The sequence below is a fragment of the Ambystoma mexicanum genome, chromosome 5p (assembly GCF_040938575.1).
Source record: "Ambystoma mexicanum isolate Mex_15411 chromosome 5p, UKY_AmexF1_1, whole genome shotgun sequence".
Lineage (NCBI taxonomy): Eukaryota > Metazoa > Chordata > Amphibia > Caudata > Ambystomatidae > Ambystoma > Ambystoma mexicanum.
Genome location: NC_090930.1, coordinates 680,397,821 through 680,416,158, shown reverse-complemented (window position 1 = coordinate 680,416,158; position 18,338 = coordinate 680,397,821). Strand labels below are relative to the sequence as shown.

Here is an 18,338-nt window from a genome sequence, read left to right as displayed (position 1 = left end):
ATAAAGCATTTCATGTCGGATTCTTCACCCTTCTAAGCTGTAAAAGGGTTATCAACTTCGGAAAGGATGAAGAAGGCCCTGCTGCAGAATTCAAATTTGCACTTAACTAGTGAGCCATCCCAAATGAAGATGCCAAGGAGGCAACAGAAGGAGGCTTCATAGTTTTATAATTGCCAGAAATTAATGTTTCCATTTAACTGCAACCAAAATTAAGAACACAATTGTAGCCAATTACACATTCTTGTTCATAGGACCCTGTATGAGTAATAGGAGTACCACTCTACCAGTAGTATAAATTACATACCACGGTGTATCTTTAAGACTGAACACCCAGGTGTAACTCAACAGCAGAATCTGTGCATAGATGAGATCAGGAGGCAACATTTCAAGGTTCAAGCTACTAGCCAGGCATAGAAAGTCACTTGGTGCCTCAATTATACACATACACAGTCATTTCTTACTCGCCAAGAAACAATTATCACTATTTAACGGCTAGTGGCATGCGCAAACATCTAGCCCTGGAAAAGAAGCCCACACAAATTCTGCTTGCGCCTACTGGTATACTTCTTGCCGCTTTGCTGGTTACCATGATCTTGCCTATGCCAGCACTTTCACAGAATAAATCTTAATTGTAGAACAGGGATGTCCATTTTGATCAGGCATGGCTTACAGAAACACATTTACAGATGGCGGAGGCATTCCCTGGAAGGGTGCCTGTATAAAAGCACAAAGATGAGAACCAGTGGTGAGTCCGTTTATGAGTGTGTGAAGAATATGGGGCATAGATCATGGGTAAAACAAAAAGAATATAAGAAACAGCTGACTAACATTTTGTCAGGAATGGCACTCTGTCAAGAGTGGCACAGGGCACCCCGGTAGGGTTTGGGTGGCTATGCTGAAGTAAGGTAGCAGATAAGCACACACAGCAGGAAGTTCAACAAGAAAGAAGAGTAGGAAACTGTAGCTGGGAGCCAAAAAGGGCAAAAGATACAAAGGTACAAACAAACTGGATTCCCTCTTGCGGTGTATGCTGAAATGGGAAAGAGTGTTCCACGAACCTTAGGAAACTCCAGCCTTCTGCACAGATTGCTATAAGGAACAACAGCAACGGGTGTCTGTAACACTGAAAACGTGACTAGGGAAGGGGCAGAGGTTGCCTGCCGGAAACCAACGGGCAAGCTCTGTACAAAGGGATTACATAAGACACATGAGAAGACAAGAACAGAAATATCCAGTGAAAAGGAAGTCAATGAGCAATCTAGCAGAAGGAAATGAAGGAAAGGCAGTTAGACAGAAGTAGATAACCTAAGGTGGAGTACAGAGGACTCAAGGAAGAGAACAAGGGAGCAGCAGTCAGGAAAACAGAAGGGCTGCAAAGTAGGAAGCAGGTCTGCAGTCAAGAGTGGCACTAGGTGCAGGCAAACTGTAGTGGACTGCAGAGGACTGCAGTAGGTTGCAAGGCAGGGAGTCCAGAAGAACAGGACAGAGAGATTAGTAGTAGGCGACAGACAGAGAGCCCAAAATAATAGGGCCGTGAGGTAGGGAGCCCAGAGGAGCAGGGCTGTAGGCAGAGGAGTGTAGAAGCCTCAAAGCAGGGAGCCCAGAGGACAAGGGCTGTAGGCAGCGGAGGGAGCAGGCTGCAAGGAAAGGAGCCCAGAAGAGCAAAGCAGGGAGTGAGCCCAGAGGAGCAGGGCCGCTGACTGTAGAGGACTGTAGTGGGCTGCAAGGCAGGAAGCCCAGAGGACAAGGGCTGTAGGTAGAAGAAAGCAGAGCGTGATCTGCTGCAAGGCATGGAGCCCCGAAGAGCAGGGCAGAAGGGAGTGAGCCCAGAGGAGCAGGGCCACAGACTGTAGAGGGCTGCAGAGGACTGTAGTAGGCTGCAAGGCAGGAAGCCCAGAGGACAAGGGCTGTAGGTAGAAGGCAGCGGAGCGTGATCGGCTGCAAGGCAGGAAGCCCAGAGGACAAGGGCTGTAAATAGAATGCAGCGGAGCGTGATCGGCTGCAAGGCAGGGAGCCCTGAAGAGCAGGGCCGCAGGGAGTGAGCCCAGAGGAGCAGGGCCGCTGGCTGTAGAGGGCTGCAGAGGGCTATAGTAGGTTGCCAGGCTGAGAACCCAGCGGAATAAGGTAGGTAGCAAGCAGCGGAGAGAGATCGGCTGCAAGGTAGGAAACCCCGAAGGGCACAGGCGGGGGCTGGAAAACAGTAGAACGTGATCAGCTGCAATGTAGAGAGCCCGGCAGGGCAAGGGCGGTGGCTGGAAGGCAGCAGAGCGTGATCAGCTGCAAAGTAGAGAGCCCGGCAGGGCAAGGGTGGTGGCTGGAAGGCAGCAGAGCGTGATCAGCGGCAAGGTAGAGAGCCCGGCAGGGCACTGGATCCAAAACAGGGAAATGCAGCAACAGAAACAGCAAACAGAGTAGCGGGACAAGGCAAACAGGAGCGGGGAGATCTCAAGATGCAAGACACTGTGCTCCTGCAGGCAGCTGCTTATATGCAGCCCTGCCCTGTTCTGAGGCAGGCTAATTGACAGCACCTGTAGCAGCACAACTGAAGACAATCTGCCTCCTCCCTCTCTGGTCCTGAGCAGGTGGAAACAGCACTGGCCGCTAGGGCTTCTGGGGATTGTGGTCCCAATAACGAGGAATGAAAATAGCCAGGAATTGAGGACTGTAGCAAGGTGCATTATGGGAAATGTAGTTAATTGAATAAAACAAGAAAGAGCAAATGGAAAAAAAAAGACCAAGGCGTGAATAGGAGTTGTTCACAGAGGATTAGGAGGATAAATGAGTACCAAGTGGTCCATGATGGTTGCCAATGCATGCGCCAGGGGCGCGGGCATGACACATTTACCAAGAGGGGGCAAGAGCTTCAAGGTAAAGAGGAGTACTGTACAAATACACAAAATTACAATATTATGTGGCAAAGGGGGTCAGGTTGGGAAGATGGGGTGAGTATTGGCGGTAGAGCTCCCTATTTGGCAAGTAAGTAAGTTCAAGCTGAGTGTTGAAGAGATTCACAGTCGGATTGGATTTGATTGGGATTGACAGTGGTTTCCAATGGAGAGTGGCAATTAGAGGGTGCATAGGACAGTGAGGTAAGTGCAGAGGAGGAGCGGAGGGAATGAGATGGTGAATAGAGATACAGTCAGCCAAGTACTGGAGAACAAGACCATTCACAGCTTTGCATACTAGAAGAAGGAAATCAAAAAGGGAGTGAATGTTCATAGAGTGCCAACCAGCATGTTGTTGGTAGCTAGAAGGGTCTGGGTAGGTTGTAGAGAGTGGCTAGTGAAGTTGAAGGCTTTGTTTAGATGGAGGAAGACATTGAGAGGCAAGCCAATGAGTAGGCACAAGCAGATGTCTAGTTTGCTGAGTAAAAAAGTAAAGATAATATTTTTTTTGAATAGTGGGGAGTAAGAAATAGAAGAATTTTCCAAATGCTGAGAGAAGGTTAATATGAGCAGAAGTGGTGGTCGTGATGTACTGTTGCAGTCAGAGGTCGCTATCAATGCATACCCCAAGGTTGCAAACCTTGGGCCAGGGAGCATGAAGGCCATGCGGGAAAGGAAGAGAGCAGAGATTAGCTATGGTGTTGAACATCAGGGGAAAGAAGGCTTCCATTTTTTAAGAGATCAGCATGAGGCAGAAAAGGAGAAATCCACTGACGGAAAACAGTGACACAGGCTGGGGTGGAGGAGGGAGAGGAGAAAAAGGGATTTTAGTGTTGTCAGCAAAGTTGTGTAATGAAAGAAAAAAGGACAAGATAAGTCTTCAAAAGGCAGAAGTATAGAGGATGAAGAGCAGCGCTCCAAGGACTAATCCTTGAGGGACACACATTATGAGAGGGTTGGGGTCAGATGTTTGTGAGATTGCAGATTGAAGGAGGCAGGGAAGAGATTGATGGAGAGTTAGGTTAATAAGGTCAGAGAGATCAGGGTAAGTGATACAGACTAAGTCTTTGAACGTTTGAGGAGCAAATGGGTCAATAGGAGCAAAAATGTGTTGGCAAATGGGTGCTAATTCAGTAGGAGAGTTAGGGGAGAAGTAGCCGATACTAGAAGGGTAGGGGAAGACATGGTAGTGAGCGCTGTGAGAGTTTCATGAATATTAGAAATTTTGGAGAAAAGTAGTGAACAAATCCTTAGCAGAGAGGGAGGAGGCAGTAGATCTTGGTTTGGGTGGTGTAAGGAAATCTTGTAGAGTAGATGAATGTTTGTGGGGATGATTGCAAATAGGGGTGGGGGTATAAGGTTTGTGCCATAGGAGGATTTGGCAGAGTCCAGTGGAGAGGAAAGGGCAGCAAGGCAATCTGTATTAGGGTGGAGTTCGAGATTTGCACTAGTGTTGTAGGTCATACTACATGTTTGTTTTGAGTGCCTTGATCTCAGAGGTGAAAAAGGTCTGAGGATGGAGGTGGGGAGGTGTGAATGTGCATGCAGAATAGTGTTGGTCAAAGAGACCCATAATTCCATAAGTTAGAAAAGGCCTGGCCAATGGCAGAGATATGAATAGTAGGGGAGAGTGACAGGTGGGAGGGACTAAACTCATCAATGGAAAGAGCAAGAGAGGCCTGCTTGAATTTCCTCTTGGTCACTGAAGAGAAGAGAGAAGGAGTACATGTTGGATGGAAAGGGGGCGATAGTTCACTGGGATGTTTGGGTCAGCAGAAGGTTGCTTCAAAAGGGGTCAGGACTGTTGCAAATTTGAAGGCGGCAGGGTAGAGTCCAGTGAAGTCAAAGGTTAAAGAGCAGAGAGAGATGGGGGTGAGTGGTTGTTAACGTGAACAATGGAGTGATCAGAGCTAGGGGGCCAATGGAGAGGTCAGCGAAAGGCAGCAAAGTAGAAAGATATCAAGTCAAGAGAGTTAAAACCAGGGGGAGTAGGCTAGTGGTGGAGGAGTAGGGGGGCTGTCAGATAGAAGGGAGCTGCTGCAGAGGGCTCGGAAAGGTTTAAGTCCCCATTGTCTGTGGGAAGTGACTCAAAGAGCAGGTCCAGTTCAGAGAAGGACGAGTTGATAGGACCAGGAGGTAGAGAGACAGAGCATTGAGAGGGAGGAGCTAAATATTGACATTTTCAAAAGAGGAGGATGGGATTGATAAGGAAAACCAATCCACCACCCTTCCCAACAGTTCAGGAGATTGGGACCAGGTAGCCGAGTCAATGTAGAGAGCTGCTAGCATAGCAGAGACATGAGAGGCGATCCATGTTTCAGTGATAAGAAGTAGTGTAAGTTGAGGGCGATACGAGTCAAAGAAATCAGTGATGTAGGAAGACTTATTCTGGGTTTTCAAATCCTAATTATAGTCGCTAGACTATGAATAGCAATGCTCTGGAAAAGCCAGCAGCCTCTCACCCATTGCCTGTCTCTGGAACATTATGGCCATGGAACAAATTAACTCACTAAGTGCAGATTACTTGGCTTTCCTCAAAGTTTCTAACTTCCAATTTTAGACATATCTCCTGCCTACAGAGACTGTGGATATTAAACATATTTCATCTAATGTACCACGACAATGGGTCAGAAGTGATATGCGATGCTCCAACTAATTGTGTAACATCAACTGTTGTGACCTCCCAGCAGTGAATTTTATTGGTTTGTATTGATTTTTCTTTTTTTGCTTTCCCTTTAAACGGGAAGAGGAGGTGCTGATTGGAGCGGATTTAACTTTCTTTTACGTCTGTAGATTTACTTTCATGTATTGTTCTGAATTAGAACAGAATAAAAAGATATACAGAATAAAGCCTGTGGATGAGGCCCTGCTGAAGGTGCTGGATAGTGATGGCAAGGTCATGGTTTATCATGTCCCTTCTACTCATGGACTGGACCATGAACTATTAGGGTACTCTAGCGCCCAAAGTTCCAACATCTTAGTGACCGCAGACTTGATGTCCAAGTTTATCTTGTTTGACTTTCTGTAACTGCTACTTTTGGTAGGTACACAACCCTCAGTGTCTATGTAATGCCGACACCAAGGTGTCAGGCCTGGAGTAAATGAGAAGAAGGGGGCAAATTGCTGAAGCAAGGTTTGCACGTTATCTTGCTGTTACAGAGTACGTTGAGGGAAAAGCTGGACACTCTCAAGGGAGCCAGCAGAAGGGCCGCCTTGGAGCAGATCAGGGAAAGGTTCAGGTTTTCTTTTCTTACCTATCTGAAGGCAGTTTCAGGACTCACATTTTAACTCTTGGGATGAAAGCCTTCAACCTTTTCACATGGAACACCTTAGGATGCTGTTTAGGCCTTCATAGGCCCACTAAATAGTTATCCTCACCAGGGTTTTCAACAATTCGGTAAAGACCTGTCCATTTATCCTGCAATTCTCTAGGCCTTATAGGGTCCATGATATGGACATCTTGGCCTCGAGTCAGCCCTATGGATAAGGGGTGTGTCGGCCACTTTTACTCCATCCTAATAGCCAAATACTCTACAAAAATACAAATAGGGAGCAGAAATACTCCCGACAAAAAATAGGAAAACGACATGTAGGACCTTGATCCCAGTTTTCACCTGGACAGCTCCATGGATATGTTATGACCAGTAATGCACATAGTGCCACAAAAAGAAAACATTGCTGGCCGAGGTAAAACTGTAACTTTTAATGTGCATGAATAACTAAGTGCAAAGAAATATTATTACAAAACATTCCCATTTTCCAGTAAAAATATTTGTACTTGCTTATAAAACACTCCCATTAGCAATGGAATTTACTTTTTTACTCCATCAAATATTATTGTACTTCTAACTTTAAAAAATAGGGAGCAAAATACTCCCACTTCAAAATCTTATCTGGAGCACTTCCTGGAGTAAAATATATAAGAGAAGCTTTCTGGTCAAACCAGTTTTTAAGCAGTGCGTGAACAGCCTTGACCTTGTCATCTGCCTCTACAATCAGAAGAGCCATCTATAACGAAGTAGGATCCAAAGGCATATTGCTTGAAAGTCTTCTTTATTAGGATAGGTTGTATAAGAAGAGCTGCAGCACCTCCAGCCTCCTCGGATAACTACTCCAACCATTCTCTCTTCCCTTTAACATTCTACATTCCCCTTGTGATCAATAACAATTCTAAACGGAGCAGTAAGAGCATGTGACTAAATCTCAAGATACAAATAACAACATAACTGTTGTTATTATTTATTCACATTTGTTGAGCGCACAACCGCCCTTAGGCATCGTGGCGCTTGTTACAGAAGATTTAGCCTTAGTTACAGAATATATGACAATGAACAAATACAGTACATACTTAGTTGCAGAGACAAGGGGGAAGAGAGACTCGGAGGGAGTGTTAGTTGAATAGGAGCTGATGCTGACAAATAATAAATGATGATAATGATATACCTTCATAAGACCATCCTCTTTTTCAGACCCAAAACATGGTTTACCACAATCAAGGTAGTTGTATATGGAGTCTCCCACCCTTCCTTCTCTTTGGCCAAAGGGCCCCTTAATGGGTGACTAAAACGAAGTTCAAAGGGGCTGCAACCAACCCCTTCATGAGGCACCTTTCTGTAGGAAAACAAAAGGCACAGTAGTAGAAAGTCCTGCTTGCTTCTCTGGGGCTCCTCAAGAGCGCCACTCTTGTTTTCAAGGATCCTGTTGATTTTTTCAACAAGCCAATTGGTCTGTGGATGATAGGCAGATGAACATTTATAAGACAACCCACACTCCTGCCACATGCCCTGCATATAATTAGATATAACGTTAGTGCCTATGTCAGACACAATTTCTTTGGGGAAGCCAACGATAGTAAAGGTGTAAAGATGCCTATTAATGCTTTTGCAACTGACTTGGCAGTCACTGTAAAAGTGGATGTCTCAGGACATCTGGTGGTATAATCAAAACCACAAGGATACACCTACTGCCAGAGGATGTTGGAGGATCAAGGGTTCCAACAATGTCCCTCTGTAAACTCTTAAATATGGTACACCCCCTACTGGACGTGGTACCAATGGAGCCTGGATCTTTGCTCCACTTTTGTCAGATAACTGACAAGTTGAACTCCTGCAGTGGTTTTGTACTTGGACCCCCCATCTTAGGCCAGGAGAAATACATGGACAATCTCTTTAGTCCTCGTGGTCCCACAATGACCTGCAAGGGGGTATCCATGCGCCAACCGCAGGAGGAAGAGTGTCAGAATGATGGACCACCAACCTCCTATGGTCCACTGCTGTATTTAGTAACCCACCTTCCCAACCACGTTTCCCAGGTGGCTCTCCCTCCAATTGGGAGCAGGCCTGTCTCCTTAGGCCTTCAACAGATGGACACTCCCTCTGACCTTGACTGAGTTCTTCCCTGGAGGGTCACCCTTCTGCAAGTAAACTCTGCAGTTCTGAGTGATCATGGGGATTGAACACCTCATGTAACACATCTTCCTCATCAGGTTTAGGTGCTTGGTCAGGTACCTCAACCTCTGTTGTATTTTCTTTAGGGGAGGATATTTCCTTCCCCTTTTTTATGAACCTTTGACTCCTTAGCCTTGGGTTTCCCCTTGGGCTTGGCTATGGTAGTCTCCTTTGTTTGAGACCTTGCACATGGCCTTTCTGCTGTATCAGCCGCAAGACCCAAGTTTTTGAAATGATTTTCCGGCAGAACTCTACCTGGGACTGCCTCGGGACACCGACAGGAACCCAAACCACTCCTCCATTTGCTGCTAGAGTGACAGCCATTGCTGGTAATCTTTGAGAGTGGCCATCTGCCAACTTGGTTGTCCTCAAAGGATCTCTGGCCAGAGTCTCTGGATTACCAAATCGGATCCACAACATTTAGACTAGCCCCAGTGTCCACGATAACAGTGGTATTTGTAACATCTACAAATACACTATCCTTAAAGGAACACTTAGTACTGCCAGGAATGGATGCATATGCATCAGAAACGTGTTGTTCCCATGGCCCAAGGGACACAACAGTAACTTGTGCTCCAATGCCTCTGGCCAAGGGATCGGAAGTGAAGAATGCCAAAGTACGTATATCTCCCTCATTAAAAGGGAAAGCCAGAGTCACAGAGTGGACCCCAAAGGTCTTACCCCTACATCTGGCGTCCCCTTCACATGGTCACTAGCACCACAGGTAACACAAGATCCCGAGGATCTGTGTATGTAGAGAGGCTTACTGTGGCCAGATTCTTATTTGGGATGCTGAGTTCCACCACCTTAGATATGATCTGCCTGGGACTTACCCCCTTTAATCTTTTTCTGGGCCTTATGGGAACTAGGTTTTTCAGTACTCCCACACTCTTTCTGCTTTTTACCCTTCTCGTGCTTACCAGAAGCAACCTTAACTTCATGGGAAACTCTGTGGCCCATTGTTTTTTTTTTATTGTTTAAAGCGCGGACCTAGCTCAAGAGCAGCAGAGCGCATGCAGAGTGTGGGTAGCCAGCATTTGGCCTGCTATTGTTTAACAGTAGCGCAGTACTAGGAGGTCCGTGCATCAGTATGTGGATCCACTGGAATTCGTCCTGGTCAGGTGTTGTTGAAAGAGACATGTTTTGAGAGATTTGGGAAATTGGAGAATTGTGGGGGCATTCCAAGCCAACACAGCGATCAAGTTCCAGAGGGTGGGTGCATGACAAGAAAAGGATTGTTTGCAGGTCCTCTCTTTGCGGACGAGTTGTTCAAGCCGATTGGTCAATTTGCTGCGCGAGGAGAATGTGCCACCACATATGTGGAGCTTAGCAGCCAGGTACGCTGGAGTGCTACTCGATACTGCTTTGTAGATGATTCATGCAGTCATGAACAGTATCCTGGCTTGGAGTGGAAGCCAATGTAGTTCATGTAGGATGGGGGTAATTCGCCAAATTTCCGTTCCTTTGTATAAGACATGCTCCAGAGAGATGGACTGCTTTTAGGGGAGCCAAGTGAGCAGCTGCAAGGCCTGTCAGAGAGCATTTCCCCCCATTGATGTGCGAGACCACAAGGGCCTGCACTGCACTGCGGTCCTGCAGCGGGATGAAGGGTTTGATTTTTCAAAGGGTAGAGATTCTGAGCCAGGCTATTTGTGCCGTCTTGGCTATGTGCTTCTGAAAGGACAGGCTGCTGTCAATGGTGAAGCCTAAGGATTTTGCTGAGTCTGAGAGTTGTGGATCAAATACTTCTAGGTGCATATCATTGAGCCATTGTTGGAAAAGTTGTTTTTAGCGGGCGCACTGAGGTGGATGAATTTAGTCTTGGATGAGTTTAGTTTGAGGTAGGCAGTCGACGTCCAGGAATGGATGATGGCTAGGTAATCGCGAAGACAAATTATGTCAATTGTGTGATTTACTTTCAAGTACAACTGAGTATTGTTCGCTTACTGGTGGATGGCTATTTTGTGATCTTTGAGGAGAGTGCCCAAAGGCTCCATGTAGAGGTTAAAAGGGATTGGTGAAAGGTTGGAGACTTGAAGGAATCCGCCGGAGCCCTGGAGTCTGTTACAGCACAAGTTCATTCAACAGCCTGGTGTCTGCCTAAGAGGTATGAGGTAAACCAGTCCAGAATAGTGCCAGAGAATCCTATCCGGTCAGCAAGAAGGGAGACATCCACAGATCTGCAGCAATGGCAAAGTTCTTTGGATGCAACTCCTCGGAATCAGCCAAATGCTGTTTGAGCTTGTGGGAACATGAAGCAAAAACGTGCTTCAGCATGACCAAATTCACATGCCTTCAAAAGATATTACCTTATGGCCTTACACACACCCATTCAGGTTTTTAAGAGAATCATTTACATAGGTGACCCAAGCAACATTCTCAATTTTCTTGTGGTCTCTAAACCTCTAAGTATTGGGCAGCAGTCTTCCCAAACTTTAAGAGCAGAGCCCGCTTTAATTTTTCAAACTCTTTTCTCGAAGGCTTAGACAATTCCATGATATCACTCAAATTTGCCTCTTGTACTTCACAAACAGACTCAAATGCAGCTAGCCAATCTATAATGTCATTTTTCTCATTATAAACATTTAACAAATCCATAGGAGATCTTGACTGATAGGAGGAATCAGAGCCATTCGCAGACCCTGTGGAAGAACCTGAAGGTTCATTCAACCCAGCCAACTCTGGCTACAAAGCTCTGTCCTTTCCCTTTTTGATCATATATGACTCCAACCTTTCCATCACATATTTGATTTCCATTTTCTTGAGCCTAAGCTCCTCTGTTTTAGAATCATATATAGCTTCAGCATCAGAAGTGGCAATAGAGGATTGAGAAGACTTCAGACTCGCACCTTCTGTTATTTCAAGAACAACAGGTCCTTTACTATTGCTAGGCCTTGCTCCAGCATTATCTACACCACTAGCAACAGGTGAATCATATTCCTGATGATCCATTAGTTTGCGCAGTAAGTAACTTTTGTTCCCAGAAGTAGGCAACCCCTTATCTAACCACAACTTTTTGAACTATTCAACTTTGTACATAGCAAGAGTAGAGCTAATGTATGTTTCCATGGTATAATATACATTAAGTAACGTATATAGGCCTATAACTATTAAGACTTAGAATTCTGTGTATGAAAAACTATTTCATCACTCCAGTGGATCTGCGTTAAGAGACAAAGGACTCATCCCACTGCTGAGCACCAATTGTTAAGCTGGATTTCGAAAATCAACCTATTATGGTGAGCAGTAAAGACACTAAAGTCTACTCAAACCCAATCAAGGTAGGTAGCAGAGCAGCAGGCTTACATTTAGGAGGGGTGTGAGTGTGGTCTAGGGATACAATGAGACACACACACAGGACACTCCAATAATTCCAGTGAGACAGAGAAGCACAAATATATACAATGATGTATGTGGTCTTTAAAATACACACTAAACAATTAAACTTGGGAGAGTAATTGTCACACAATTACTATAAAATACATATATACATCCACCATTGGGGGTTCTATGGCGAATCCCAACACTTTACCTTAGGAACAGTAAGCAATAGTTTGGCAGAGTTATCAGCAATACTTTTAATAACTAAATGTGGTAAAGTCAATTGAGTCAAATCCGGTGGAATACAGGTAAGTAATCAAGTTAGAAAAGCACAGTAGAACACTTCAGGACAAACCTAGCATTAGATCCCTAATATTTAGTAAGTGAAGTCCTGAGATGAAATGGGGCCTAGTGCCCTAGAGTCACTGTTCAGGTAGGCTTACTATTAGATTGAGTGATGTCAGTGGCTGTGATTCAATGTTCCACAACTTCAGAAGAGCAGACCCTGCATGACTTTTGTTGGGACTGGAAGGCTACAAAATGCAGGAGCAGTTGTCTTGTAGCACAAGTTACAGATACTTTAAGTTTCAATGATGCACTTGGAATGCCGGCAGTTGCAGCAAGGTAGCCCAGGAGAGAGTTATTCAGTCCATGGGGTGGTGCAGGGACAGTTTCTGAAGGTTAAGCAGCACAGATCCCCGAGAAGGAGTCGATTCTGGTTGCTCCCAACGGTCCTCGGGTCAATGTGCAGATGAAGGCCTTCTTCAGGTCAGGACAGAGGAGCAGAGCGTCACCGGGGCAGAGAGCTGCACTTCATCATTGGTGCCAAGACCCTTACAAAGATCTGGCTACAGAAGTCCACCTTTTATCCAGAATTTGGACCAGAGTTGCTACGTGGTCCACCAATGGTAATGATCTGCACCATTCAAACTGGCAGGGGCTCTCCAATCAAGGACAGCCACTTTGCCAAACATTCTGCCCAACAAGAGACAATCAGGGGCACGGCTGTGGACTGGCACCAGACAGTTACAGCCCCCACAACCAGCCACACACAAAGGCCACCACTTTGACCTGGAAAGGGCTTTCCATATGTTTGTTTGTTTGTTTATTTATTTGGTAATGCGCACCGAACCTTTGGGTAGCTGGGCGCAACACGACAAGTAAACTTAAAGCTTGGTTACAGAATAAGTTGGATGCATACATACAGGAAATATACATTTACTGACACTTCAGTTTGCAATGAAACTGGGGGTCACATATCACGTATTACATGTTACAGTCGAGTAGTGCAGTGGGTAACAAATACATTGAATATGATAAGGCATAACAGGCATCAGGTGACATGTGCAGTCTTGGTACGGGACGGGAGCGAGTAGGAGTCATTTGTTCATAGCCAGTTAAGAACGTTCGGTCTAAATTTAGAGTAAGGTTGTTCCATTCTGAGATCTAAAGGGAGTGCGTTCCAGGATTGCGCTGCTTTGACCGGGAAACTGGAGCCACCAGCTGTGGTACGTTTAAATCTAGGGATCTCTAGAGTGTGGGCATTGGCAGATCTCATAGGGCGTGTGGTGAGTCTCTTATTTATTCTTTCTGAGAAATTCCATATGTAGAAATTCCACACCCGAGAGAGCAGGAAGAAGGCCAAAGGACAATGCGAACGAAGGACAGGCAAACATCTGATGGCACTGCCATTTTAGAGTATATGGTACACCTTATGGAATTCTGCAGTAAAATGCAAAAGTGCACAAGTAAAAAGTCCCAATTACAGTAGAAAAATATACACTGCCACTAGTCCATTCTGGACCCTTTGCATTTGTAACCACAAAGTTACAAAAGAAAAGGTTTTGGTGATACACAGTATCCTAATCATACTTCATTTTAAAGTGATATGCTTTACAAATACAAGAAATTCACTATGGGAGAGAGTCTGCCAGTGATCGTTTTATGGACTGATCAGTTTCCCCATAAAAATGTGTACAAAGCAAGGAAAGGAAACAGTACCCATAGAAGTCTACAGGAGGCAAACAGCAAAAAGTAAATATTTCCTAACATATGCCACCATTGTTGGATCCAGGGACACACCCAGAGGGTGTGTGTGGGGGGGGGGGGGTCGTGCTGGCGATTAACGCGGGCAGCCATCCGCTAAATGAGACACGTCATGCAGGGACTGATAACTACACAGGGACTGCCGGGGTTGCCGTCGCCCGTTCCTTTAATCTGTCACGTCCTGCCATTGCGTTGTGACGTGACACGTACATAACAACTGTTGGGGGCCTGCCTCGGATCACCGGGCGGGCCTCCGCGTGTGTCAGGAGCACCCGACATAGACCATCAGTGCGGCGCTCACGCCTCGATCAAAGGAGCAGGGATCAACCGCTCGCCCCGATGCACCGGAGCCCACCACGTGGCTGGGGGCTCACTGCCGCCCCGGCACTGGGGGTGCCCAGGCCAGGGTCACACCGCTAGCCATGCTCACATGGCCGCAGCATCCACAAAGGACAGTGTTGCCCAGCAGGGGCACCGTCCTCGTGCTGGGCCCTGTTCTTAGGCACACAGCAGGCGGTGTTGCACCAGCATGGTGCTTTACAGAAACGACACCGGAGCCATAGTTGGATCGACTGACGAGCCGGAAATGGCAAGTCACTTTTATTTGCTTGGTCACATGGTTCCCCCCATGTGACCAGGACAACACCAATGGGAGATACCATGTCTCCCAACAGGGGTGACATGCAACAACAACTATCCCATATCAATTAGAGATGCTAATACAGTTCTGACTTCTTTCTTTAGATTGTGCGTATTTTAGTCCTGGATTTAAAATGGGAAAGGCAAAACTACCTGAATTGAAAGGGAACATCAGCCGAGTGCCATGGGGTATATTGCAATGGATGCTTAACAGTATGCTCTGCTGTCACGTCAGTGTGCTGTTATAGGGTGACACCAACCACTTTCAATGAACAGATGCAAGTATGACCAGGAGATAGATATCTTTGTTACAGCCCACTCTTCCAACTACTTTCACTTTACAATCCCTTGTGAAAACAGGGGGCTAACAACATACTTGCCAACCCTACCGATTTGGGCGGTAGGTTACTGCTTTTTATGCACTCATAGGACCTACACATTTCAGTGTCCAATCCTACCGATTTCCAGGCCTGCCTGCCTCAGGCCCAACCAGCCCATTGTGAGCAGAGCACCATCCCTGGCATTCAAAAGGTGGGCATGTTAAATGGCCCACTCATTTGAAAGATGTACGCCTGCCCACAGATGATGTGAAACAAACTTGGTGCACAAAAATAAGTTAAACTAATGTACGGAGGAAGAAGAAGCTCATGCGTCAAGGGCAGGGACGGCATCAGGGCCTTTCAACCTTTTCAGTGAAAAGGGGCCATGAGGATGAGGGATGCCCCCAGCAACTGCCCCATGATGCCATGTTAGCAGTCTTATAACACAACATTATTCTCTCTATATTACTTTTGTTCTGGAGCTTGCCTTGCAAGCTGCATTTGTGAGAGTCCTTGTTGCCGCCACTTCCCTTGGGGTATACAAAAGTGTTATCACCTCGTTGCCTTTTCACACCAGTTCCTCCGCAGCAGGCACTTGCTGACATTGAAGGATTTATATATTTTCAGTGGGTATTTCTTGTTTCCTCACAATCCGCAGCTGTTAACCCCAAGATGTATTTCTTTGTCATTTCATTGGGTAAAATGATGTGACATCATTTCCTGTGATGGCATCATAATGTTACTTTACTATTTTTGAAACTAAGATTCCTACAGATTTTTGGTCACAAAATGTTGGTATGTATGCAAACTGCCTGTTTGGCATTTAAATGGCAATTCAGGCCCTCTTCCGTAGCTTTCCCTTAGTCCCATCCCCAAAAATATTTAAAGGAAAATGTGAAATAAAAGTAACCTATACGTATTGTATACAGCAGTCAGCGCTGGTCAATGGGCCGGCTCTCGCCGGATCCGAGACCCGGCACCAGATGTGTAACAGGATCTCCGGATATAGCCAGCCTCAGCGCCAAATAGCCCATCTCAAAATAAAGGGCTTGCAAAAAAAAATATATATAAAGATTTTAAAAAAGCACTTTCTGCGCTACGGTAGGAAGTGGGGGGCACAGTCGCACGCAGCACATTGGCGAGTGCTCTTCTGGCTCCCCCGGATGTCACAGGCAACAGGAGCCAAGGCAGACCCTCAGCGAACCTGGGGGGCTCACCTCTCTAACCCAGTCTGCTTTGTGCGAGCGCACTGTGCAGTGTGCTCGCACAGAGCAGATTACATCACTGAGGCGAGCACCCAGGTTCGGCGAGGGTCAAAGACCCTGTGACTTAGCAGAAAGCAGAATCCATTTGGAAAACGCAATGATCACCGAGACCCCAGCTTCATGGGCTCGGTGACCGTTGCCTTTCACAAATGAATTCCGGTATTCGTAGTTTGAGATGTCAAAATACATTTGCAGACGGTGCTGGCTTGAAAACTACACAAACCATAGCAAGATCCGCTGACTATGGTTTGTGTACTTTTCAAGCAATTAAAGAAATTGCGCCATTTAAAAAATATTTTTAACATTTCCTTTGATCTGAGTTCAACTGGCAGCTCTGCCCCTTCTGTACTCTGCCCCTCCTCCAAGCTACGCCCCCACACCAGCCCTTGTGCGATCCCTCTCCAAATTGTTTCCATTTCCACCACTGACAGCAGCAAACAATTTCTTCTAGAAGGTCCCATCCATCTTCTAACGGTTGAAATCCATCTTTCTAATGGTTTGCACTACAGGCTGCCAGAATATGGAACACAATAGGCATGTTTACACTTTCTCCTCCTCTCCCATACTTGCCAACCCTATTAATTTAGGAAGTAGGCTACTGCTTCTTAAGCAGTCCTACCGTCTACAGATTTGGGTGACAGATCCTACTGCTTTTTACAGTGACAGGTAATTTATGGGACTCTAAGGCAATTAATCTCTCTGTGCAGTGAGCGGGTAAGTGATACATTGAGTGATGGGCTCAGATCAATCCACTGACCTGACAGCTGCATGACTCTGCCCTGCACTAATGCCGGGACAGACCTTAGGTGAACCATCAGTATAGGCAAGTGGCAGCGCAAGTGGCAGCGCATACCACCATCACCCATAGCTCTCAACCATTTGTGTTGCAAAGGCGGGTGAAATCACCCGATTTTGTTTTTGGCGGGTGAGACGCCCATTGAAATGAATGGGAGTGCTGGAGGCTTGGCGGGTGAGTCAGCCTTTTACAAGGCGGGTGACACCCGCCAAAAGCGTGTGAGTTGAGAGCTATGCCATCACCAGAATCTGCCTATCAGACTGATGGGGGTATCAGTCGCCATGTTGTTCAGTGTTCAACCTGCACTGCAGGAATAAATATGTACTGCCCAGGCTGCTGCTACAGAGCAGTGGCCAACGTTGCCTACCAGTACTGCGTGATTACCTTCTGTGAAGTTAGGTAATTGAATTTGGTGTTAATTTACCATTCACAATTATACATTTTAAACATTTGAGCATCTTTCCATGTTGTGCTGTTTGATAGGTTGTACATTCTAGAATGCTCCTGTGGTGGCAACAATGAATGTTTTGTAATTTCCTGTGATGTCATTGTTATGCTAAGTATTATTTTTGTAACATGGGAAATCCTACATCTTTTTGGTCACAGAATGTTGGCAAGTATGCAACAAGTTAAAAACTACAATTCCCAGAATAACTTGTGTGAAAAACAAACGGCAGAAGAGGAAACATGTTTTTGTTCTACGAGGGCACTGAAGCTGCGGCCTATTTGCAACGGCTATACCCAACTCAAAATGGATATAGGGAAAGGGGATGGGTGGAACGTCTCCGAGCTCATTACAATTTATAAGACACCCAAATAAGATTATCAACAGACTGTCCACAGTGTGTGATGCAGTCATGAAGCATGCCCACTGTGAGCATGAGTAAACTCATCCAATCGGGAAAAGAAATACTGAGAAAACAAGCATTCGATTCAATGGACCTCGCTCCTCAAAAAAACACTCACCTGCGCATGTTTACAAAACAGTAGACAGCCCGTAACACTAGTTCCTATTAGAGGAACGGGCCTAGCAAAACGTCCTCACGTGACGTGAACGTATCGTTCAATTTAACCAACGTCCCAGTCCTACACGTTGCAGTAATTCGTTATTTTATCCACGTCACGTCAAGTAATGAGCAGACTAGAGGAGCGCTAGCATAACGTAGTGACTATTTCCGAATTCCGATCCGAGAAAAGGACCATAGCAACGGTCCTCCCTCTTTTTTTCACGTGAGTCCATCATCCGTGTGTTTTCTGGAGCAGTGAAGCGCTGGAGTTCGTTCAGCGAGTGGGCGGGCTGGGGGTGAGCGGGAATTCTGAACGCTCAGGCTGCCGGTGCAAGTGCAACCGCACCCTGCCAGCCTTTTGCTTGCAGCGGACGGGGTGGGCATTTTCATTGGGACGGCGAGAACGTTTCTACGAGACCTTCCTGAGCGGCAAGGCTCTGGCTGCCAGGTTGCAATTTTCTTCCGGATACCGTGAATGTTTCTGCAAGACACCCGATTTAGACCGGGGAACGGGAAATTACATGTACTTTTAAAAATCATGCTCCTCTACTCCTCATGAAAGGTATGGAGGGCTAAGAAAGGTAACAGGGAGACAGTATATGATAACTGATC

At 46.1% G+C, this 18,338-nt stretch overlaps 1 protein-coding gene across 1 annotated transcript in view; it reads right to left on the bottom strand.

Annotated features, from left to right (window-relative positions):
* RBM41 (RNA binding motif protein 41) overlaps positions 1-17,843 on the bottom strand; it is a 263,207-nt gene extending 245,364 nt beyond the window's left edge. The window contains exon 1 of the mRNA XM_069613048.1: positions 17,686-17,843. Within this exon, the coding sequence (XP_069469149.1) occupies positions 17,686-17,693 (8 nt within the window). The 5' untranslated portion in view covers positions 17,694-17,843. The remainder of the gene's footprint in view (positions 1-17,685) is intronic.
* Positions 17,844-18,338: the final 495 nt, after the last annotated feature.